Source organism: Vigna angularis, chromosome 4 (assembly GCF_016808095.1).
Source record: "Vigna angularis cultivar LongXiaoDou No.4 chromosome 4, ASM1680809v1, whole genome shotgun sequence".
Taxonomy (NCBI): domain Eukaryota; kingdom Viridiplantae; phylum Streptophyta; class Magnoliopsida; order Fabales; family Fabaceae; genus Vigna; species Vigna angularis.
Window position 1 is genome coordinate 10,079,761 of NC_068973.1, and position 23,289 is coordinate 10,103,049.

At 33.2% G+C, this 23,289-nt stretch overlaps 2 protein-coding genes across 10 annotated transcripts; one reads left to right on the top strand and one right to left on the bottom strand.

The window, feature by feature from the left end:
* The first annotated feature begins 1,289 nt into the window (after positions 1 to 1,289).
* On the top strand, positions 1,290 to 7,054 carry LOC108331644 (uncharacterized). 8 transcript variants are annotated; one of them, XM_052877026.1, is made up of 5 exons: positions 1,290 to 1,577; positions 2,234 to 2,419; positions 3,278 to 3,596; positions 4,178 to 4,922; positions 5,020 to 7,054. In XM_052877026.1, the coding sequence occupies exons 3-5, from the start codon at positions 3,348 to 3,350 to the stop codon at positions 6,855 to 6,857; spliced, it is 2,832 nt and encodes a 943-aa protein (XP_052732986.1). In that variant the 5' UTR covers positions 1,290 to 1,577; positions 2,234 to 2,419; positions 3,278 to 3,347; the 3' UTR covers positions 6,858 to 7,054. The 8 variants fall into 8 exon arrangements, with proteins under 8 accessions (XP_052732986.1, XP_017421966.1, XP_052732988.1 ...); XM_017566477.2 differs by lacking the exon at positions 2,234 to 2,419 and adding an exon at positions 2,653 to 3,184; XM_052877028.1 differs by lacking the exon at positions 2,234 to 2,419 and adding an exon at positions 2,653 to 2,725.
* Positions 7,055 to 18,480: 11,426 nt separating this feature from the next.
* LOC108332094 (calmodulin-binding protein 60 E) lies at positions 18,481 to 22,497 on the bottom strand. Of its 2 annotated transcripts, XM_017567207.2 has the most exons (7): positions 22,102 to 22,497; positions 21,580 to 21,655; positions 21,098 to 21,156; positions 20,454 to 20,947; positions 20,076 to 20,236; positions 19,770 to 19,973; positions 18,481 to 19,674 (listed from the first exon to the last, which is right to left on the bottom strand). In XM_017567207.2, exons 1-7 carry the CDS (start codon positions 22,218 to 22,220, stop codon positions 18,946 to 18,948), a joined length of 1,842 nt encoding a protein of 613 aa, XP_017422696.1. In that variant the 5' UTR covers positions 22,221 to 22,497; the 3' UTR covers positions 18,481 to 18,945. The 2 variants fall into 2 exon arrangements, with proteins under 2 accessions (XP_017422696.1, XP_052732989.1); XM_052877029.1 differs by lacking the exon at positions 21,580 to 21,655 and having other exon boundaries at positions 22,102 to 22,238.
* Between the last annotated feature and the right edge of the window lie 792 nt (positions 22,498 to 23,289).

Here is a 23,289-nt window from a genome sequence, read left to right on the forward strand (position 1 = left end):
AGTTAATCACTATAATGTTTAATTATTTTTTATCTATAAAATTAGTTACTATTTAAGAATTGTTTTTAGTAATATATCAAACAAATTAAGCGAGAATAATTTAAATAAAAGACAAATGCAAAAACCTAAACACAGTATTATCAAATCTAGAACATAACTCAAAATATGTTCTTTAAAATTAATTAACTATATCCAAAATGAAATTTCTTAGGTAATCTCCCACTACATTTCCACATAATTTATTTAAGAGATCATTACAATCATAATTCATAACCAACAATGAAAATATCATAAAGTCCAAAATCTAGAACAATAAATATAAATATTTATAAGAAAATTACCGTACACATACAAAATTCAACTAGCATAATTATATTTATTCTTATAATTAGTTGTTTTGTGACTAAGAATCTCAACACAATCCCTTTGAAAGATATTCCACACACAACCAAATCAAAATCACAAACACAATATGTTATTCTCATATAAAAATTATAAACTCACTTTAATAATAACTTTTTCACTTAATACATTTATATTAACAACAACAGTAATCACACATTAAAAACACTAAATATTATTGAAATCAACTTTAAAAAAATGAAAAAAAAAGTTTTTTAATATTTTTTGTAAAAAAAAGGTTATTTGATTTTGATTGCGTGAGGGAGAAACAGTAATAATGGTAGAAAGGGTAGGAGCGCTTCTAATAGGGGTTAAAGCTCACATAGTTTGCATGCTTCTTACTTCAAAATTAAGATAAGGGACCCACTGCTGACTCCAAACAGAATGTAACAATCCAAACCCAATTAAAATATCGAATTGGAAACATCAAGGTAGTTTTACAAACATAGTTTTTCAATCATATCTGATAAATGTTTTTTCGTGAGTCGTTTGCATAGAGACAATACATTCTTTGCTATCTACTCTTCAACTTTTTATAATGGTTGTTTTAATATTTATCTTTTCATTGATATTTCAGTTTTTCATAAAGTATCAAAATTTATATTTTAATCTTGTTCCCAAATAAATATTATTCTCTTATAATAGTCAGTGACATATTGATAAAAATCAAGAAATAGAATAGACCTATGATAAAATTGACCATAAAAGATGCTATTATTGTGTTGGAGTAATTGGTTTTCTTAATATAAAAACTTAAAACTCAAATAAATATAAAATGGAGGGAGTATTAAAGAAAAGCAACTTGTAATAAGCAAAAAACATTAATGAGAAAGAGACGGAGAAGAGAGAGACAAGTTATTGACAACTTTAATTTCCAATTTGATGTAAATTTCGTTTATTTTGTGGGTTTCATTTTGGGTTTTTCCTCTCTCTTTCTGTCTCTGTCTCTCTCTCTCTGAGAGAAAGCAAAATCTTCATTGAGAGAATGGCCCAGCACTGCGGATCCAAATCCCCATTCTTTTCTGCTTTTCTAAGGCATCTCAGAAAGCAAAAGATCACTTTTTGATTCCCAACCTCTTCTGGGTCTCTCTCTTTTCGCTTTAACATTAATGCCTTTCTTCTCCTTCATCTTTTTTTTCCAACCTATCCACTACCCTCAAACAATGACTCTTCCGGTGAGTGAGCGAGTTCATTTTTTTTTCTCTTCAATGATGTCGTGTTTCTTCAACATTTTCTTGTTTATTTTCCCATTTTTTTGCTCTAAAATTTTCTTCTCTGTACTACTTTTCAGTGGCTTCTTCCTTCAAGTGTTGAATTTGACTGTATTTTTTTGTTCTTTTCACACTGAGCTATGTGTTTCGGTGATTATGTAATTGGGTTAAGTTGTATACCCTTCCTTGCAAGTTTTTGTGTTTTTTTGTGAATGGGTTACTCTTGAGTATTCTTCCTGTTACTTTTCCGTACATGAAATGTTTTGATGGACTTGTTTTTGAGAATAAATACTTGTTTATCATATTTTGGTTTGTTTTTGTGTCGTTGGCTGGTTATCTGATGGATGGATTTGATACCCTTGTCTGGAGCATCTGATTCTGATTGCAAAATATGATTTGCCTGTGAGATTTGTCTCAGAAATGTCTGATTGACTTGATACCATAACATTTGGCCTAACTCTATCTCATTCAGAAAATTCTTTTGATCGCTGTTGGTGCTTCTGTGCTTGTCCTGCAGTTTATGCTGTGCTTATCATTATATGAACTTTTGATATCATTATTAGTGTATGCACAGTGCTCTTCTTTCCCTGTTCAGTGATACTTGTGAGTGTTGATTTCAGGGTTTCTTAATTCTGGTTAGGAAATATTTGCACTCTCTTATGGATTTATGACGTAAAAACATTTGATGTCTATCATAACTTAAAAGTGCCAATCCCTTTTTGAGAAAGCCAATTGTGACAAAATTGGTTATTTGTTTCCGGGGCTTGTGCTTATCAACTTCAATTTTAAATGCTTCTGCAAGCAAGGTAGTTTTGTATTCCTTTCTGTTGTCCATTTAGAAAATCCTTTTAACCGTAACCAAATTCTTTCTTAAAACATCAAACGTTTTCTTTTTGAGGGACATGGAGGAAAGAAATTTAATTTCTGGCCCTCTTGCATAGCATTACATGTGTTCCCATTTCTCTTTTGTGAAGCCGGTTATAGACTCTTGTCTATTCTTCACCCGTTTGTCATGTAACCTATATATTTTCATTTTTAGGTGATGGAGAGGATTGTTTGGTGCCAAATTATTCTCTGAGAATATATACTGCTGGACGAGATTGATTTTTTTGGTGACGTTGAGTAATCTGTTGTCTATAGATTTATGTAAAATAATACTATATTAGATTAAATATGTACAATGTATATTCCTCACGAGTGCTTAACATTTGATGTCAAAATGAAAAATAGTGTTGGACACGAAGATTAAAGTTGGCTTGTGGCAATTTTTATTTTCTTGTTGTGCAGATGGGCTCACATTTCTTTGCAGGTCTTCATTACTATGACATCATATGGAAATGTCACGATCTAGAATTATTCTGTCTTCACAATGTTTTGTCAGATAATTTAGCTGTAGAATGGAATTCCCCTGTGGGTCATGTGAGCAGTTTACAAAACAGTCCAATTGAATCTAATTATTCTATTTTTTGGGTGCACATTACATATATATTACTTGGAGCAATCCTTTTCTCCTTAGCGAACAATCTTGTATTATCAGTAAATAAGAACCTATGTAAGCCGGAGTAAAGCAGGTGTCTAAACTGTATTTTTTTTTTATTACTTATCAAATATTTCTCTTAATTATTATTTAACTAAGAATCAATTTATTTTTGTTTTGATTGCAGGTTTTCATTCCCTTAAAAATGAGGATACTTTATAATATCTTATTTCATTGAAATCTCTACATTGTCATCTATGGCACTATTGGGCATGGGTGCAAACAGGCAAAACAATGGTTATATCCCAGGATATCAGTCCCCGAGGGATTTTGTCTTCAGTGCAGAAGGCAGCACATGGACCTCATCTAATTATACTGGTGAACGTGAGGATGACTGCTATGGACTTGAATCCTCGCCATTGTCATCAACTTGTCATCTTTTAGGTTACAACAAGGAACTTCTGAAACAGACAATACTCAAGCATGAGGCCATATTCAGGGACCAAGTATGTTAGCTTCATGGTTTCATCGTGTTTATCTTTTCTGCATATAGCTGCCAAAAATACTTTCTTTTATGTTTTATTAAAAGTATAATTAGTGTTGGATGGCAAACATGGTCATGTGAGAAAGTATTACCCATTATCTACACAAATTAACAATTTTCATAAGGCTTCCTATTTCAGTCTTCGTCAAACACAAGATTAAACATTTATCATCTGCTGGTACCTGAAGTCCTGAAGTTGTGTAACTATAGAGTCTGAGGCTTTTTGAAATGGCAGTAAGAGGTTCCATTGTAACATATTTGGGTCAGTATTATGTTCTATGAAAAGAAGTTTAATCATATTTGTTTATTTATTGATAATAAAAGTGGGGAGCAAAATAAGAATCTTATTTAGAAAAACAAATGATTCTAAAAATTTTGTCTAATTCATTCATTCATTTCATTCTAAAAATTTATTTCATCCAAAATAAAGATAAATTGTGGAGGTTTGTTGTTTGGGGTAAAATTGTTCTTGATTATTCTTGGATATTCATAAAGATCCTAACTTTATTTTTTAATGACTCTGGCCTGTGCCTTGCTGTTCAGATTCATGAGCTTCACCGTATTTACCAGAAACAAAAAGAATTAATGGATGAAATTAAAAGGATTGAGTTACATAAACATACTATAAGGTTGGAGACATCATCGTCAAGTTCCTCTTTGTATTACTCTCAAAACTTGCATTGGTTCACTAGTCAATCATCTATTTTAAATGCTGAAGGCATCCAGTTACCATTGGCTTCTATGCAAGAAATGAGCAAGCAATTACATCCTACTCTTGTTGCTGCTCCTGCCCCAGCTGCAATCATAGAATCTTCGAAAGATACTACACTATCAGTATCAGCTTACAGAAAAGTTGGTAAGAAAATATTGGATCTTCAACTTCCAGCTGATGAATACATTGATAGTGAAGGTGAATCTTGTGAAAATGAAAGGGCTATCAAAGAGCTCGCACTGTCAACTTATACTTTAAATGGAATTTCTAAGGCTGTTTATAACAACACTGTTGAGAAACCATTTAGAACCAATTTTAATGGTTTTTCCGACTTAAATTTGCCATTTAAGCTTGAAGAAGAGACTGGTGTGAAGTATGCTGATTTTGGTGCGTCAATCCATCACAAAAACTATACCTTTCATGATATGCCGAGGAGAATTAAACCAGGTTCTCATAGTTTTACCAATGATGTCATCCAGAATTTGGAAAGAAAACAGGATCTCCAATCTTGTTTAGATCCCCCACTACCAAACAAGGGGACAAAACATGGACGGCTGCCCTTGGGTACTGGTTCTGGTGAGAACTTGTCTCTGAGATTGCCTTGTAGTTATTGTAATACATATCTTTGTTTGTATACCTTTTTTTCTGATATAGTGAATTGCTAATTTTACAGGGCAAAACGGTAGTGACTTGGGTTCGCTTGCTATATTTAATGATACAGAAAACCAATCTGTTTCAATTGAATCCATAAGTAAGAAGCTGAAACAAGTTAACAACTCTTCATATTTTCATTCTACCAATCAAACTGTCCCGGGACTGAGAACGGATAGGGATAGCTTTGCTGGAAGGCATAATCCCACAAGTGGTGTCTGGATTGGACCTAGCTATGCTTCATGCCCATGTTCTTCTCATCAGCTTCTTTCTGAGTCTGACCTGAAAAGTTCTAGGATTTCACCATCAGTGTTATGGAAAAGTATTGGATCTGGCTCTAATTTAGATTGTCAAAACTGTCTTCACAGCAAATTTTGTAACAGGTCCAATCTGTTGGGTCTACCATCAATTAGTGCTGATGATCCAAACTGCTGTGATCGTGGTCCATCATCAGCTGGCCATGAGCTTTGGAAGTATGTTAAGGATTCAGAATATGTGGAGACTAACAAGAACATAAACCTGAATGTTATGCCTGTTGGTTCTTCTGAAACCAAAGCTGCAGAATTTCAAAGCATTCGGATAACATTTGAATATGATAAATTTCAGGATTCAAGGTTGCCTTGGCTTAAAGAAAAGCCTGCTGTACCCAAGGGAAACCCCACTGATGAATGTGAAGCCTCAACCCCCATTGATTCTTCCTTTCTGAATCCTTCGAAATCTGGGTGTGTACATTCTGATTTGGAGTTGAATAAGGTTCAAAAAAGTCACATGTGTGCATTCGACCTTAATGGAAAACCTCAGACACCCAAAGTCGTCCAGAGCCTGTCCACAGATCATAGGACTGAAGAAATTAATAAGATATCCAATGTAAATTTGCATTCTGATGGTTATCCTGACATGGGCGAACAAGCATCTGTCAGTGAATACATGAAGAGTGAAAAGAAGCGCAAACATTCATCAGGTATGCTTGACCTAAATTCATGCACAAATGAAGATGAAAATATGCCAATTGATAATGATTTACAAGCACCTGCAAGTCCAGAAAACAAGGAATGTTCTCCACCCAGAGGAGAATCTGATGAAAACCAGGCTGAGATGTTGCGATTGGCAGGGCAGGAGCAGGAGGTTCCAGAAGCACGAGAAGAGCAAACCAGAATTGCAGCCGAGGCTTTGGTTTCCATATCAGAAGCTTTGACCTATGATGGTATCCAAATGACAAAGTGCCCATCATCTGAACCTTCTATAACTAGTTATCTCCACTGGTTTGCTGGAATTGTGTCTACAGTAGTCGATCATCCAGAGCATGAGGTTAAGGAGGATTTCAATTGTGCCATTAAGGATCTTGAGGACTTTCTGCCTGCTGACTTTGATTACTTTGAGTTCATGTCCTTAAATTTGTCTGATACCAAGGACCTATACAAGAGCAGTGGCCAAAATGAGCAAGAAGGTCTATCTACTTCACCAAGTCAACCAAGAAAGTGCCGAACAAACAGGAGGAGGCAGGGGAATGACTTCCAAAGTGACATTCTCCCAAGCATTGCTTCTTTGTCTCGGTATGAGGTGACCGAAGATCTTCAAACCATAGGAGGTCTCGTGGAAGCTGCCAGAAAAACTCCCCCAGCATCAGGTTGCCTTAGAAGTGCCGGCAGAAATGTAGTAGCGCGGGGTAAGAGAAGGGCTTGTGGTTCATCCTCTAACATCACAGACTTGCTTTTGAACTTGAAGGAACTAAATGTTGACACTGAAATTGCCATTGAGAAAATGGGGTACATTAGTTGGGGAAAGATTTGTAGAAAGCCAAGGGGAAAGAGATTTCCTACCAGTAAATCCCACTTAATATTTAGCCAAGTACATAACTAATTCTAAAGTTAAGTTCATGGACTTTTGGATGAGGTTTTTATGAACTATAGGATCCTCTTGTAAATGTTGTCATAGACACTTCATAGTATATGAGATTATGTTAGAAGAATAGAAAAGGAACCCATATGTATGTTCAACTTGCTTATTGGAATCAAATTCATTCTCTCCTATATTGGGGATGCAATGACTTCTACTTATTTGTTTCTTCTATTTTGGATCTCTTCCCTTCTTAATGTCAAGCAAATATGAAAACAAGAAACATCATACTAAGACATTTAATACTAGAGTATTATTGTTCAATTACTTCTTTCCTTGTTTGTTGCATTTTTATCCTTTGCCTTAAAAGCCAAACAAATATAAAACAAGGAACTCCAGGTTAAGACATATAATAATACTAGAGTTTTATTGTTCAATGAATTTGTCATTGAATATTACTTTTGTGTTGAATGTCTTTTGAACTCTTTAATTCATATATTTAGGGAGTGCTAACAAATGGTTAAATTCTCATAATATCCTGAATTCTTAATCTATTAGAAAAAAGATGCCATACATTTCAAGATTGTTTTCGCAAATGTTTAGCACTGAAATAATAATGGTGTTGCTTTAGTGAACTAATTTAGTGAAAATGACATGGTATGATATTTAATTCAAGAAAAAATTGATATGACTTAAATAGTTTGGTGGTTTCTTTTCACAGACTTCACCTTTTATGGTTGAAGTAGGTAAGATGATATTCTCGATAAAAACGTTTTTCTAGTTTTTCTCAAAGATTTGCTATTTTACACTCTGTGGGTCTTTAGTGAAAGTGGAATTCATCTAAATTGTGTTTTCTTAGATATTCTCAATCAATTATTAATGGATGTTTCCTCCTGTATCTCATAATTGTTTTTATCATGTTCATTTTGAAATACATTTTTTAAATAAAAGTAGGGTAAATAATCGATTATATGGTATTATCATATCTTAATTTCAGTACTATGTGAAAAATAATTACGGTATTTGTATAAATTTTTTAAAGGTTTAGTTTTAAGTGTTTGATAAATTTAGATATGGTCAATTGAGTTTATAGTAAATTTATAGTCTATTGAATATTAAGAAAATTTTATTTTTAATTGAATATTTACAATTTAACTTTTTTATTAATTGGAAGACATTATTATTATTTTTTCCTGTCATAATTATAGTTACATATTATTTAATAATTTTGTAAAATTGTAAAATAACATAATAATTTTGTAAATTGATACTGTAAAATAATAGTTACTTCATCGAATTAAAAAATAATAATAAATACATAATTGATTATTGAAGTGATTGAACACCTGTTTGATTTTTAATATTTGTTACGTGTGCTGATTATTCAAAAAATGTTACTATACAACTAAACTTGAAAGAGTCTATTACTTTATCTTTTTCATAAATGTGAAATTCTTAATAATTTCTTAATCATTAATTACATATTAACCTTAATATTGTTTTTATAAACATCATATACGACAGTTATCAAAGATCCAACAGTTTATATGGTCAATTCTATTAATCAATTCCAAAACAAAGTTAACATCAGTATAAATTATTTTTAAAATTGTAGTTTTTTTTTTGTATAATTGTTATCTTAGAAAGATTTAATTAATAATTTAGTTATATTTATATATTTTATTTGTTTTTACCTTTATATTTTATTTTGACTTAATTATGTTCTATTTTTTTTAATCTTTGATTTTCTTACCTGTGTCGCTGTCATAAAGTTCATCTGTAAGACCCATGTAAAATATTTAAATTTAATAAATAGTTGTTTTTTTTATTTTTATAAAGTTAATAAAAGTATGGTAAGAAAAAAAAATTAAAATTTATGATAGGTAACAATAATAATAATTTCAAAGGAAGGAGTTTAAAAATTTGAAAATTTATTTTAAGAGTTAAAAAAAAATGAATAATAAATAGTAAATAGTAAATAGTAAATAGTGAATAGTTAAAAAAAAAATTAAAATAAATTGTGGAAGAGAACACTCCACGTAGAATTAATCATTCAGAGATAAGAATGGTGAATAAAAAATAATTTTTGATAGGAAATTATTCATTTGAAATATAGTATGAGTCTCATGGAGAGACTCTAAATTGGCATGATATTAGTGTATATGTTGATGTTGAGGGTCCTGTTGTTGGTGGTGATCCTAAAACTCTAATAATCTTCCAGTCTCAATTAGAGAAGGATGTGTTATGTGGTGAGAGTAGTAGGAGGTCCTAGTCTATGTTTATAGACATTAATGGATTAACCTTGTGGGTGATATGATATATTATATTTGGCCAAAATTTTTGTTGTTGAAATCACCACAAGTGCATGACCACCCGAGACTTCCATCAACATTATATCCAGATAATAGAGTCTAGTATGATAATTGCATCTTACTAGAATTTATGGTGAATGTATTACGTATAATAATAGTGTCATGCTTTTCTTTGAACTTTGCATGGTAGCTCACCCTTACTTGTTTGTTTGTGCCGGGAAAATCTTTTTGCGATGATCGTATAATGTTTTTGTTATACGGGAGCAGATGAGGGAACGAAGTCTGAACCAATTCAAGTGAAGAAGGAAGCAGCAGAAAATTGAAGAATATTTTAAGAGAAAAAATAAAATAAAATTAAGAGTGTTTTATTTATGTGTGAAAATATAATGTATTTGCAGTGTGAACTATGTTACTCCTAAATGGAGGATTGTGATATTGTATGATGTTTTCTTTATTAATGAAATAAATTGGGTGTGAGATGTTTTATATTTTGGGGGTGTTACATTTAGTGGTATCAGAGCGGTTCGTCCTTAAGACGACCTAAGAGTTGTGGATTTATCCTACAAACTCATATTATAAATCATAATAACAATAATTCTCTGTGTGAACAGAGAGAAATGGCTCGTAGACAACCCAACGGTGAATCCTCTAATGTGCCTAGCTTGGCAAGAGCTTTGGAGACTATCGCCTCTGCTCTTCAACAACAGGGCGCTGCTTTAGTGCAACAGCACGAAACTGCTCTACAACAATTAGAAGTGGCTAGGCTAAGTTCTGAAGCCAGTCAAAGAGAACATGTGGAAGCCTTAAGGCAACTATCTGTGAATGGCACGTCTGTAGGAGCTCAAAGGATTCAGGAATGGACCTTAGAAAACTTTCTACAACACCGTCCACCTACTTTTAATGGGAGAACAAGTCCGGATGAGGCTGATCTATGGATAAGAAATATAGAAAAGATTTTTGATGCGAAAAATTGCTCATCAGAAACTAGGTTGGCATATTCCGAGTATCAGCTTTTCGGGGAAGCAATACACTGGTGGGACAACATGAAGCTAGTATTACAGGAAGGTGGTGAGATTATTAGCTGGGAAGTTTTTAAAAATAAGTTTTACGCTGAGTACTTTCCGGACAGTGTAAGACATGCAAAAGAGGTGGAATTCTTGAAACTCGTGCAAGGTGACAAATCGGTGGCTGAGTATGCAGACAAGTTCAAACAGTTGGGACGTTTTTACACCCAACCATCAAATGAAGAGTGGAGGTGTAGAAAATTTAAAAATGGATTGAGAGCAGACATACAACTAGCCTTGAACCCTGTAGCTATTAAAGAGTTTTCTGCTTTAGTTGAACATGCCAAAGTTGCAGAAAGGTTAAGGAGGGAGATGGAAGTTCAACAAAAGTTACAAAGGGTGGGAGGACCATCTGGGTCACGAGTTGGACAACATGTAAGGAATCGACCTTATGACAAACCACAGCCTCATAGGAATTCTCATCAACAACAACACCAGCAGAGAATAATTCGATGTTTCGTTTGCGGAGGACCTCATCGGAAGAGCGTTTGTCCGCAACTTCTTTCACACAACAAATGTTTCCTTTGCGGAGCAGAAGGACATTTTGCTAGAAACTGTCCCTCTAAAAGCGGAACAGCTCAACCTCAACAACCGATTCAACAGAGAAGGACTGACAACAGGCCTCAAGCAACTGGAAGGGTCTATGCTTTAACTGGAGCAGAAGCTGCAAAATCAGGTAATCTCATCATTGGATGTTGTATGATAGCTGGTAGAGAGTTGAATGTACTATTTGATTCTGGAGCGACACACTCCTTTTTGTCTGAAACTCTTATTCAAGAGTTGAACCTACCCGTGAGAGAGTTACAATATGATCTCATGGTATCTGCACCAGCCTCTAAACTGATAAAAACATCGAGGATGTGTCCTCAATGTCCTATAGTTATAGAAGGACGTAGGTTCAAAGTACATCTTATATCTTTACCCTTACAAGGTTTAGATGTAATCTTAGGAATGGATTGGTTATCTGCCAATCGTATCCTTATTGATTGTAGCAAAAAGGAGTTGATTTTCCCTAATCCCGAAGAAGCGGAGTTGTTGTCAGTACAACAAGTATTAAAGGAAATCAAAGAAGGATCTTCGTGTTTCGTTATCTTGACTCATGTGGAAGTCGAGAAAAATGAACAAAATCTCGATGTTCCTATAGTTAATGAGTTTAATGATGTGTTCCCAGAAGAAGTACCAGGATTGCCTCCTCAACGAGAAATAGAATTCTCCATTGATTTAATACCCGGAGCTGGACCAGTATCAGTAGCCCCATATCGAATGGCTCTGGCGGAGTTAATTGAATTGAAGAAGCAAATTGAAGAATTGTTGGAGAAGCAATTTATTCGACCAAGTGTGTCACCTTGGGGAGCACCAGTACTGTTGGTAAAGAAGAAGGATGGAAGCTCTAGATTGTGTATCGACTACAGGCAGTTGAACAAGCTAACCATCAAGAACAAATATCCTCTACCTAGGATTGATGATCTGCTGGACCAGTTGCATGGAGCTCAGGTGTTTCCAAAGATAGATCTCAGGTCTGGATATCATCAAATTTTGGTGAAGCCAGAAGATGTACAGAAGACCGCTTTTAGATCCAGATACGGACACTACGAGTATGTAGTTATGTCGTTCGGTGTAACTAATGCTCCAGCCCTGTTCATGGATTTCATGAACAGAATCTTCCGACCATTCCTTGATAAGTTTGTCATAGTCTTTATAGATGACATACTTATCTATTCTAAGACTCAAGAAGAACATGTTGAACACTTAAGGACTGTCCTTGGGATCTTGAGGGAGAAGAAATTGTATGCAAAAATGTCAAAATGCGAGTTTTGGATGCAAGAAGTCAAATTCTTAGGACATGTTATATCAGCTCAAGGTATAGCGGTGGATCCAACAAAAGTTGAAGCAGTGCTGCAGTGGGAAAAACCGAAAACCATAACAGAAATAAGGAGTTTTGTGGGATTAGTCGGCTACTATAGAAGGTTTATAGAGAATTTCTCTAGAATAGTAGTGCCTTTAACACAACTAACTCGCAAAGATCAACCTTTTGTCTGGACGGATAAGTGTGAGAAGAGTTTTTTGGAGCTGAAGCAGAAACTGACCAGTGCACCGATTTTGGTAATCCCTGAACCAAGTAAAAAGTTTGAAGTTTATTGTGATGCTTCTCATCAGGGATTAGGTTGTGTACTCATGCAAGAAAGAAAAGTGGTGGCATACGCTTCAAGACAATTAAAGATTCATGAGAAGAACTATCCTACTCATGATTTGGAATTGGCAGCAGTGGTATTTTCCTTGAAGATTTGGCGGCACTATCTCTTTGGAGCTCAATTCCAAGTATTCAGCGATCATAAGAGCCTAAAGTATCTCTTTGATCAGAAGGAGCTTAATATGAGACAAAGGAGATGGATGGAGTTTCTTAAAGATTTTGATTTTGATCTCCTGTATCACCCAGGGAAAGCTAATGTGGTGGCTGATGCATTGAGCAGGAAGTCAGTGCATATTTCAGCCTTAATGGTCAAAGAGTTAGAGTTGGTAGAAAGCTTCAGAGACTTGAGATTGCAGGTGGAATTTGAAGCTGATAGTATCAGATGCAGTAATTTGGTGGTGTCCAATGACTTGTTGAGGCGTGTCAAAGTAGAGCAGTTGAAAGATGTTGAGCTTCAAAAGTCAGCAAGTTTGATTGGGACTGAGCAGGTAAAGATTTTACCTTGGGAGCTGATGGCATTCTGAGGTTCAGAGGCAGAGTCTGTGTTCCTAGCAATTCAGAGTTGATAAGATTAATCCTTGAGGAAGGTCATAAGAGTCGTTTTAGCATGCATCCTGGCATGACTAAAATGTATCAAGACCTCAAGGAGTCTTTTTGGTGGTCTGGTATGAAGAGGGATGTAGCGCAATTTGTTGCTTCTTGTTTAACCTGTCAGAAGGCTAAGGTAGAGCATCAGAGACCTGGAGGTCTATTGCAGCAACTTGAGATACCTGAGTGGAAATGGGATAGCATAGCTATGGACTTTGTTACCCATTTACCACGCACAGTCAAAGGACATGATGCTATTTGGGTGATTGTAGATAGATTGACCAAGAGTGCTCATTTCTTGGCGATTAATTTGAGAATGTCAATGGCAAAGTTGGCACAACTGTATATCAAGGAGATCGTGAGACTACACGGTGTTCCTTCTAGCATCATATCAGATAGAGATCCGCGGTTCACATCACGCTTTTGGCAGACACTTCAGAGTGAGATGGGCAGTAGATTGCAAATGAGTTCAGCGTATCATCCCCAAACCGATAGGCAATCTGAAAGAACGATCCAATCACTTGAGGACTTGCTGAGGACATGTGTTTTGGATCACTTTGGGAGTCTGGGATGAGGTATTGTCTTTGGTGGAGTTCACTTACAACAATAGCTTTCATGCCAGTATTGGAATGGCACCTTACGAGGCTCTGTATGGAAGACGATGTCGAACTCCTTTATGCTGGTACCAGGACGGTGAGAAGGCTCTGATAGGACCTGAATTACTACAACAGACCACAGACAAAGTAAAGTTGATACGAGAAAGAATGACGGCTTCGCAGAGTAGACAAAAGTCCTATGCGGATCAAAGAAGGAGACCATTGGAGTTTGCAGTCGGAGATCATGTCTTTTTGCGGGTGACTTCAACTACAGGAGTAGGAAGGGCTCTTCGTTCGAAGAAACTTTCTCCTAAGTTCATTGGTCCATATCAAATTTTGAGAAGAATTGGGCCAGTCGCTTACGAGATGGCGTTACCTCCTCAGTTAGCCAAACTCCATTCAGTATTTCACGTTTCTCAACTAAGAAAATATGTTCATGATCCTTCTCACATTTTAGAAGTGGAAGATATTCAAATCAGAGAGGATCTATCCGTAGAAGTGCAACCTGTTTGTATAGAAGACACTAAAACCAAAGAGCTTAGAGGGAAAACTATCAACTTAGTGAGAGTAGTTTGGGATAGAAAAACAGGTGACTCTACCTGGGAATTAGAAGATGATGTAAAACATTCTTATCCCTATCTTTTTTTGTGAAGTGTCGAATTTTCGAGGTCGAAAATTTTTGTTGTTGGGGAGAATGTAAGACCCATGTAAAATATTTAAATTTAATAAATAGTTGTTTTTTTTTTATTTTTATAAAGTTAATAAAAGTATGGTAAGAAAAAAAAAATTAAAATTTATGATAGGTAACAATAATAATAATTTCAAAGGAAGGAGTTTAAAAATTTGAGAATTTATTTTAAGAGTTAAAAAAAATGAATAGTAAATAGTAAATAGTAAATAGTGAATAGTGAATAGTTAAAAAAAATATATTAAAATAAATTGTGGAAGAGAACACTCCACGTAGAATTAATCATTCAGAGATAAGAATGGTGAATAAAAAATAATTTTTGAATAGTAAAAATGAATAGTAAAAGTGAATAGTAAAAATGAATAGTAAAAATGAATAGTAAAAATGAATAGTAAAAATTTTTTGGCTATAAATAGCCAAGGGGGGGAGGCTGAAGATTTGCACCAAAATTCTAGAGAAATTGTGAGAGAAGAGAGTTTGAGGAAATTCTAGTTGAAGAGGGGAAATTCTGGAAGTTTCCGGAGACCGATTTGAGAAGAGGAAACTAAGTCTGGAATAGAGGTAAGGGGAGCTAACTTTGAGTAATTCCTTTTGTATTATCTTGAGTCTTGAATATGCTATATTTTTCTTTTGTCTGATCTTAAATCTTGAATATGGAGTATTTTGTTTCTGTATGATCTTGAATTTTAAATGAGAATATGCTTTTGTGTTGATATCCAAGTGTGATAGTTGTAAAATGTGATGTTGATTATGTTATGCCATTTGTATGTTATTAGTTGTTTATTTTTGTATTTTGGAAGGATTAGAAATTGTCTAACCAGCTCTGCCAAATTCAATTTCTTGTTTCCCCAAACATTTTATTGTTTTCCTTATTTATTTTTATTGTATTTTGGAAGGATTAGAAATTGTCTAACCGGCTCTGCCAGATTCAATTTCTTGTTTCCCCAAACTTTTTATTTCTTTACTTATTTATTTTATTGCATTTTTGGAAGGATTAGAAGTTGTCTAACCGGCTCTGCCAGATTCAACTTCTTGTTTCCCCAAACTATTTATTGCTTTACTTATTTATTTTATTGTATTTTTGGAAGGATTAGAAGTTGTCTAACCGGCTCTGCCAGCTTCAACTTCTTATTTCCCCAGACATGTTATTGTTCTTGTTATTTAATTATATTGTATTTTTGGATGGATTAGAAGTTGTCTAACCGGCTCTGCCAGATTCAACTTCTTGTTTCCCCATGAATTTTTATATTAAGATTATTTTTATGATTGTCAAATATTGTATTCTTATATGACCATTTATAATAATATTTTATTATTGTTAATTGTTTATAATTATCTTGTATGAATTCTATTATGAATGTTTATTGTGATGTTTGATAGGAAATTATTCATTTGAAATATAGTATGAGTCTCATGGAGAGACTTTAAATTGGCATGGTATTAGTGTATATGTTGATGTTGAGGGTCCTGTTGTTGGTGGTGATCCTAAAACTCTAATAATCTTCCAGTCTCAATTAGAGAAGGATGTGTTATGTGGTGAGAGAGAGTAGTAGGAGGTCCTAGTCTATGTTTATAGACATTAATGGATTAACCTTGTGGGTGATATGATATATTATATTTGGCCAAAATTTTTGTTGTTGAAATCACCACAAGTGCATGATCACCCGAGACTTCCATCAACATTATATCCGGATAATAGAGTCTAGTATGATAATTGCATCTTACTAGAATTTATGGTGAATGTATTACGTATAATAATAGTGTCATGCTTTTCTTTGAACTTTGCATGGTAGCTCACCCTTACTTGTTTGTTTGTGCCGGGAAAATCTTTTTGCGATGATCATATAATGTTTTTTTTATACAGGAGCAGATGAGGGAACGACGTCTGAACCAATTCAAGTGAAGAAGGAAGCAGCAGAAAATTGAAGAATATTTTAAGAGAAAAAATAAAATAAAATTAAGAGTGTTTTATTTATGTGTGAAAATATAATGTATTTCCAGTGTGAACTATGTTACTCCTAAATGGAGGATTGTAATATTGTATGATGTTTTCTTTATTAATGAAATAAATTGGGTGTGAGATGTTTTATATTTTGGGGTGTTACATCATCATACTGTTTTATTAGGTTGAGATGATAAAACGTGATGCCTGAAAAATAATATATATATATATATATATATATATATATATATATATATATATATATATATATATATATATATATATATAAAAGGGTATATGTAAGATTACAATTTGCACTAATGTTTAACTATATTCAAATATTTTGATCATTTGTGCATTTATTTTGGCAAACTTCTTTTCCTTTAACAAGATTCTTAATAGTGTACCACTTTTTTTAAAGATTAAAAAATTATTTTTGATGTAAAATAATTCAGTGATTAGTTTTCGGATTTTTTTAAAGTTAATTTATATTTTGTTGTAGGATTTTTTTCGGATTTTAAAGTTATATTAGGATTTCCACTAATAATTAAAGAGTTATAACTAAGTATATTAATTATTCCTGATTTACAAACTGTATAAAGATCACTCTTATAGATTTCACAAGTATATTAATTACTTAAAGTATCTTAATCTCATACCGACATTAAAAACTCTAAATAGATAATAACACTTTCAATTTCAACGAAAATGAATTTAAAACTTACAAGATTAACTTTATAAAGTAAGGAAATACAAATCTTATCACTCACCTACAAAAAAATATTACAAAATTTCTATAATTTTTATGATAGACATAATATAATTTGTATTTAGAACCAATTTTAGATAATTTTAAATTATGTTAAATGTTGAATCTTTATGTAATTTTATCTAGTTCTTTTACTGTCATAAATTTTTAAGTCAATTTTTTAAGTTTATATTTTAAAATTTAAAATTTGCTTTATATTTTTAATTTTAACAATCATTATTTCAAATGTTATATACGGTACTTAATATAAAGATCATCACTATTAACATAAATATATTTGAATTTGACATCATAAAAATCGATTTTCATAAATGAATATTATAAATACAATTATTTAAAAATTTAAAGCTTCAAATTCTCTGGCAATTTTGAATTTTATAGTTGAAATGTTAAATAATTATTATAATTACTACACGGTATGTATCTTTAATTATTAACTCATTTGTTTATAAAATATATATTTACAATTATGATGCAAATTTATCTCACATCTGAATGTGTTAGTTTTTTGTTATTAACTGTGGGTCTACGCAGTATTTTTTGTTTACATGTTCTCTTATTTTTGAAAAATAATGATATTTTTCTCTTAATTTTTGCACTATTTTACTATACAAGGTTGAGTAGAAAAATTGTAAACTACAAAATCACATGAATCAGGACATATGAAAAGTGAATAAAAAACTTGAATATCATATTCACGTGATTTGTTGTTTATTTTACATAAATTAAGAAATTATTATATTTTTCCAATTTGTAAAGGAATTTGTCATTATTTTTTTTTTCATTTCTTCGTTTGCTACATGAGTGCAATGATTTGTGAAGTAATTTAACCACCAACAACCAGTTAAATGATACTGAAACCACAATAAAATATAAAACTTTGGTCATTTATATAACGATATTTTAAAATTGAACGCAATGAATTATCCTAAAAAATACTATAAATATGCATAAATATAATTATTTGAAAATTGAAAAGTAGATGTTCATTTTAATAATGGAAGTCTAATATTGTTGTCATTAACTAAAATCAGATACAGATTTTGCTCTATATAAGTAATTATGCAGTATTAATTTTCAAAATATTCACATAAAAAAATTAATACAAAGTAGCATTATGTTAAAAGAAAATCAAATTTAGATTGATATAAAGTTCCAATAAACAGTAAAATACTACAACAAATATTAGAAAATAATATATTATAATATATTTAAAAATATATACATTTTAGTACTAACATCCTCTACGTGATCAATATTACTCTTCAGACATAAACCAATGATAATTATCAATATAAATATTAATTTATACTTTCAAGTTTTCTATTCGTTGCTCTGATCACAACAGTTACTTAAATTTGAAATTTGAAGAATATATAAGTCGAACTACCAATTCAACTTTTTTTTACTAAAACAAATTAATTGAATGTGAATCTTTCGAAAAAAAAATCATTCTCATTTCTAAGAGATTGATGACATTTTCATCTTTTGAACATAAATTGTCTAATATTCTTCAGAAGAATTCATTTTATTACATGTGGTAAGTGCTCACAAACAAGTCATGGTACATTATCAGAAAATAATGAAAAAACAAGAACCATTAGATACAGACTCTTGATCAGATAATGAAAAAGTAAGAAATGAAAATGAATTCATAACTAAATTACACAACAAAAATAGAAAAATAAAATGCCACAATAAGAGAGCCTGTTACATGACAGTGCTGCCTGATGTCTATAATCTCACAAGCTGAAGCAAGTCTGAGGTTGCGTTTTCCAATTATTTGTCACTGCTATTCAAACCTTGAATGCCACATCTGTACAACCTATTTAACCTTTGTGTTTTTTTTGAAATTGTTCTATGCATTGTAATTTGTCACATTCGAAAAGCAATATCAGCTAGAAATTGTCTGTCAGATGGAAAATGAGTTGAAAATGTTGCAGTTTGAAGCATATTTATAACTCAATTCAACTCAGTGAGCTGTGCTCTCCTTTCTGCAGCTTTTTTTCTGATAAATATGCCCCACCTTAAAGCAGCTTTGAGCTTAAGCCACCCCACTACAGCTTTTCCCGAAGGCTTCCCCTGATCCTCACCGAATGAATGATACATCTGAGGCTCATACTGAAGGCTATAGGCGTAACAACCCTCATTAGAATGACCAACATTCCCTGACATGTTCACTCCAGCATTGATTGTCTTAAGTAACCTCTGCATATCATCACTCTCCAACATCTCTGAACTCCTCAGACGGAGTTCTTCTGCCACAATGTCTTCCAACCCTTGTCCACTTCTTGGCCGGGACCAATCTCCAGCGAAATAAGTGCCAGCATTTTCATGATTTTCATCTGTTATGTAGTTCATGCTGCCATTCAACGATATCTCAGAGTCAGTTAAAGATGTGCCTACCATCTGACTGTCAGATCTCCCGAATAGATAGTCAGTCAAACCGGGACTGGCTGAGTAGTTATTTGTTATCTGCGACTGTTGATTTGGTTCAGAGGACACATATGACACCTTGTTCTTTGCTGAGGAATACTGTTGCTCTGGGAAACTGTTATTGTTCATTATCTGAGTGGCCAAAGCTCTTGATCCCTTTTTTGAATTAGTTAGCGAATTTAAAACTTTTCCATCATATTCTACAACTTGGTCCCAATTGTCATATGCTTTCTTCACCAGGGAATCCACAGACATCTGTAAATCAAACTCTGAATAAATTAGCTAATGTAGTTTGGAAGACATGTCAATCACATACTACAAATTCTGTTTTCAGTTATCGTAAAATTAACCTTCTGATTTGGAGTAAGTGATTCCAAAGAGAAGAATTGGCCATCTGCAATGAGGCCTCTCAGCTGGTATATATGATCGAATACAATGCCTGCAGTATCAGTTTCGTCGGTGTAGTAAACAAAGAGCTTGCCACCCAAGACACATGTCTTGGCATGCTCCACAGTATTCTCCCACATTCTATTGGACATTCCGCTACCAAGTATCTGCATCAAAGATGGAAAATTGTGAAGTTTGTAGGAATGAGTACTTTTGGATTAGAGAACAATGATATGGATGCTTTTGCAATAGTTATATTGAGTTCTTACACTTCTTAACTTCTGTGGCTCGCGGACAAGAAGTCGTAGGAAATCTTCTACAGTTACTATTTTTGCTTGAATCAACTTTTTGTGAAGTGCCCCATCCTTAGCTATACGATCCAATCTCCAAACTTCATCATTCAGAGCAGGTGGATAATGTTTCTTGTATACTGCAAGTTGAAGAAAACAATTTGTTTAGTTGCTGAAAACATTGTTGCCTTGACAAACTATGCAAGGAAACAAACAGACTGTACAGAGACAAAAGTTCTATGTTCATTATGTATTTAGTTGGATACAGAAGGTTAACATCCATGAACATGTTATCTGGCAAAAACATAAAAGTTTGAATAGTCATAAGCTAAAAATATGAAGTATTAGAAAACTTACATTCTCCTCTGTGATCTTTAACAGCAAAGGCTTCGGTCTTTCCCTCGCGAATACGAATCTCCTCACAATAACCAGGAGCCACCTTAACACCAAGCCGGAATTTTCTGCTTCTTATCCAGCTAGAATTGTCAGTAAAAGTAAGCTCACCTAAGGTTCCTACCCCTTCCTTCAGACTAACCTGCAAATCTCCAGTTAGAAGTGGCCTTTTCCCATCACGCTCCTTTACTTCATGGCCTTCAAAGTGATCTTTTGTCCAATCATCATCCACTTCCTCATTGAAGTCACCTTCAAGTACCACCACATTCAATTTAGCAACAGATTCTGGTCCAACACGAACCACACTGCCAGTGTTGGGATCCATTAACACAACATGGATTGCAGATCCTTGCTCTCCCTCAACCTTTCCCCCAGTGAACAAATGAGGCGGCATTCTTGTTCTGAACTGAAGCTGCAGATTCTTCGCCACAGGTCCTTCTAATCTTGGTGGCTGAGATCTGACAATCAAAACGTAATTGATAAAATCATTGATAAGGTATGATATTATTCAATTGAATATCAGTCCTCAGCTATCAGTATCGTGCTAAACATACATTTATAACTGGAAATCAAGACTTTCCAAAATCCAATTTCACAGGGAAACACACCTTTCAGCCAATTTATCATGGCCCAATTTTGCCAAAGCACGCTCCACTTCTTCACTGACCTACAAGGTCATGGTGTTTGAAGGATTAACATATTAACCTTATAACACATTTATATATCTTGATTAATAGGATCTTTACTAATTCAGGTACCTCTAGCTTTCTTCTAAATGAAAGTAACATACTATTGAAATATCAATCTCTAACAAAACCATTAATAGGGTTGTAAATAAACATTTTATATTTTACATATCATGATATCTTTTTCTTTTCTTTTTCACACATAGAAATCGAAATCAAAGAGTGCAACTAAATTATATATCACCCACTACTTTATTGTCACTTCTTCATTGAAGAAGTGCTCAAGGATCGAGCAATCACTGGCTCCACTATTATACAGAAAAGTGCTTCATCATTGCAGGTAAAAAGAAAGAAACGTTAAAATTGTGCTGTATACAATATAAAGAAAGCAAAAAGTAACTCACAATTTTTCTGAGAAGAGGTTCCAAAGATGAGCATAATCTCTGCAGACTGTCAACCTTTAATGCTTCCACAATCACACTAAACACGATTCGAGTAATATATTGGTTTGAGTGTCACTTAATTTATATTTAAAGGCACAAAAAGTAACTACCAACTAACATACGGCAAATCGAAGATAACCAGCATTGAGAAACAGATTGGGAAATTCATTGGTTGGAAACACTCAAATTAGTCGAAAACACTAAAATGCTATATCCAATATCATCTTCACTTCCAATAAAAGAGTTTGATATTCCTCTCAAAGTCCCAGTGACAAATCTTACATTAATTAGTTTCACAATTAAGAGGAACAAAACATTAATCTTCGAACTGATGTCATGTTATCGAAGATCTAGTAAAAGTCTTAAGGATAGCACCCAAATGGAAATTAATTCAAACAGGAAAGAGGAGTTTGAAGCAAAATAACCTAATTAAAAGAATGCAACTAATGATGAGCGATCAAAGATTAGTAAAATTGAATATACCTGGCTAAACCGGGTAGTTTTGGTTTCTTTGGATGTGTAAGATGGTGCTGTGAATCGTCAGCCTCATCAACTAGCTCGTACCCTCTTTTCTCCACTCTGTTGTTCTTGGAACTTTCCATTTCTAGAAACTTATCCAATACCAATGATATCTCTAGACACTATCTAAATTTAGAAACCTGGTCTTTTCTTAGGGATCCGTAGGACAGGTGCAGCCAAGAAGCTTCCCAGAAGAAGCACAAGAGTAGAGGGCAAAAGTCTTGGAACCAAAACAAAAACTAAAACTTGAGTTCACAAATACATAGGAAGAAGAGGATGTTTATTTTTTTGTTTGACATCTGAGGATCTAAGATTACGACAAGTAAAATGTGAAGCCTGTGGCATAGATCTACATTAATTTACACTTCATTTATGATGAATAAAAAAGTATAAAGGTTCCTTAGATTAGAATATATAATTGATATTATTGATGATCACAGCTGTATTGGATGTGTGCATGAACATTGGAAAATGAAAATGAAACCGCGTTTTTTGTGTCTCATTTGTCTTTGACTTTCCATTTGGTGTCGGTGATATGACAAAATCAGCCCTTTGTATGTATCTCGATTACATTTTTCTATTGGCTAGCCCTCCATAAATACTACTGATGTTTTGTCAGCAGACTTGAATTCATGATACGGTTCTTCGAAAATTTTGGAGTGTTAAATTTTGTTAGTAAATCTGTTGTGAATATTGATATGTTTTGTTTTTAATATAATAAAAAATTATAATTAATACTATTTGGTAATTTAATAGCTTCAACGATAATCTATAAAAAATTTAATTTTATTTAAATTTTATTAATATTTAAGGTATAATTAAATATGTATCAATTTTCAATTTTTATCGTATAGATTTATTAAACATCGTTGATATTAGAGTTTAATTTTTTCAAAAAATTGAGCACTTTACCGTGTATATAGAGGAAAATATCTAATATGATGACAAGTATGAACAACTTCTCAATGTTGAAGAAGTTATTCTTTTCAATCCTGGAGAAGGTTTTCCATATTACGTGTAGACGCAACATCCCATTCAGGATATAATATGTACGTTCTAACATATTATTATCTAAGAAAATATAACTTTGATATCATCGTAAATTAGAAAATAGAAAAAACCTTCATTTACTTAACTTCTCGAAATTAAAAC

Excerpts from the sequence above, each read along its gene's own strand:
- LOC108332094 (XM_017567207.2), bottom strand. The coding sequence starts at position 22,220 with ATGGAAAGTTCCAAGAACAACAGAGTGGAGAAAAGAGGGTACGAGCTA. Across the intron at positions 20,948-21,097 it reads CATGATAAATTGGCTGAAAG|ATCTCAGCCACCAAGATTAG; the intron begins GTGTGTTTCCCT and ends TTTGATTGTCAG. Across the intron at positions 19,974-20,075 it reads AGCCACAGAAGTTAAGAAGT|ATACTTGGTAGCGGAATGTC; the intron begins GTAAGAACTCAA and ends TCTTTGATGCAG.
- LOC108331644 (XM_052877026.1), top strand. The coding sequence starts at position 3,348 with ATGGCACTATTGGGCATGGGTGCAAACAGGCAAAACAATGGTTATATC. Across the intron at positions 3,597-4,177 it reads AGGCCATATTCAGGGACCAA|ATTCATGAGCTTCACCGTAT; the intron begins GTATGTTAGCTT and ends CTTGCTGTTCAG. Across the intron at positions 4,923-5,019 it reads GCCCTTGGGTACTGGTTCTG|GGCAAAACGGTAGTGACTTG; the intron begins GTGAGAACTTGT and ends CTAATTTTACAG.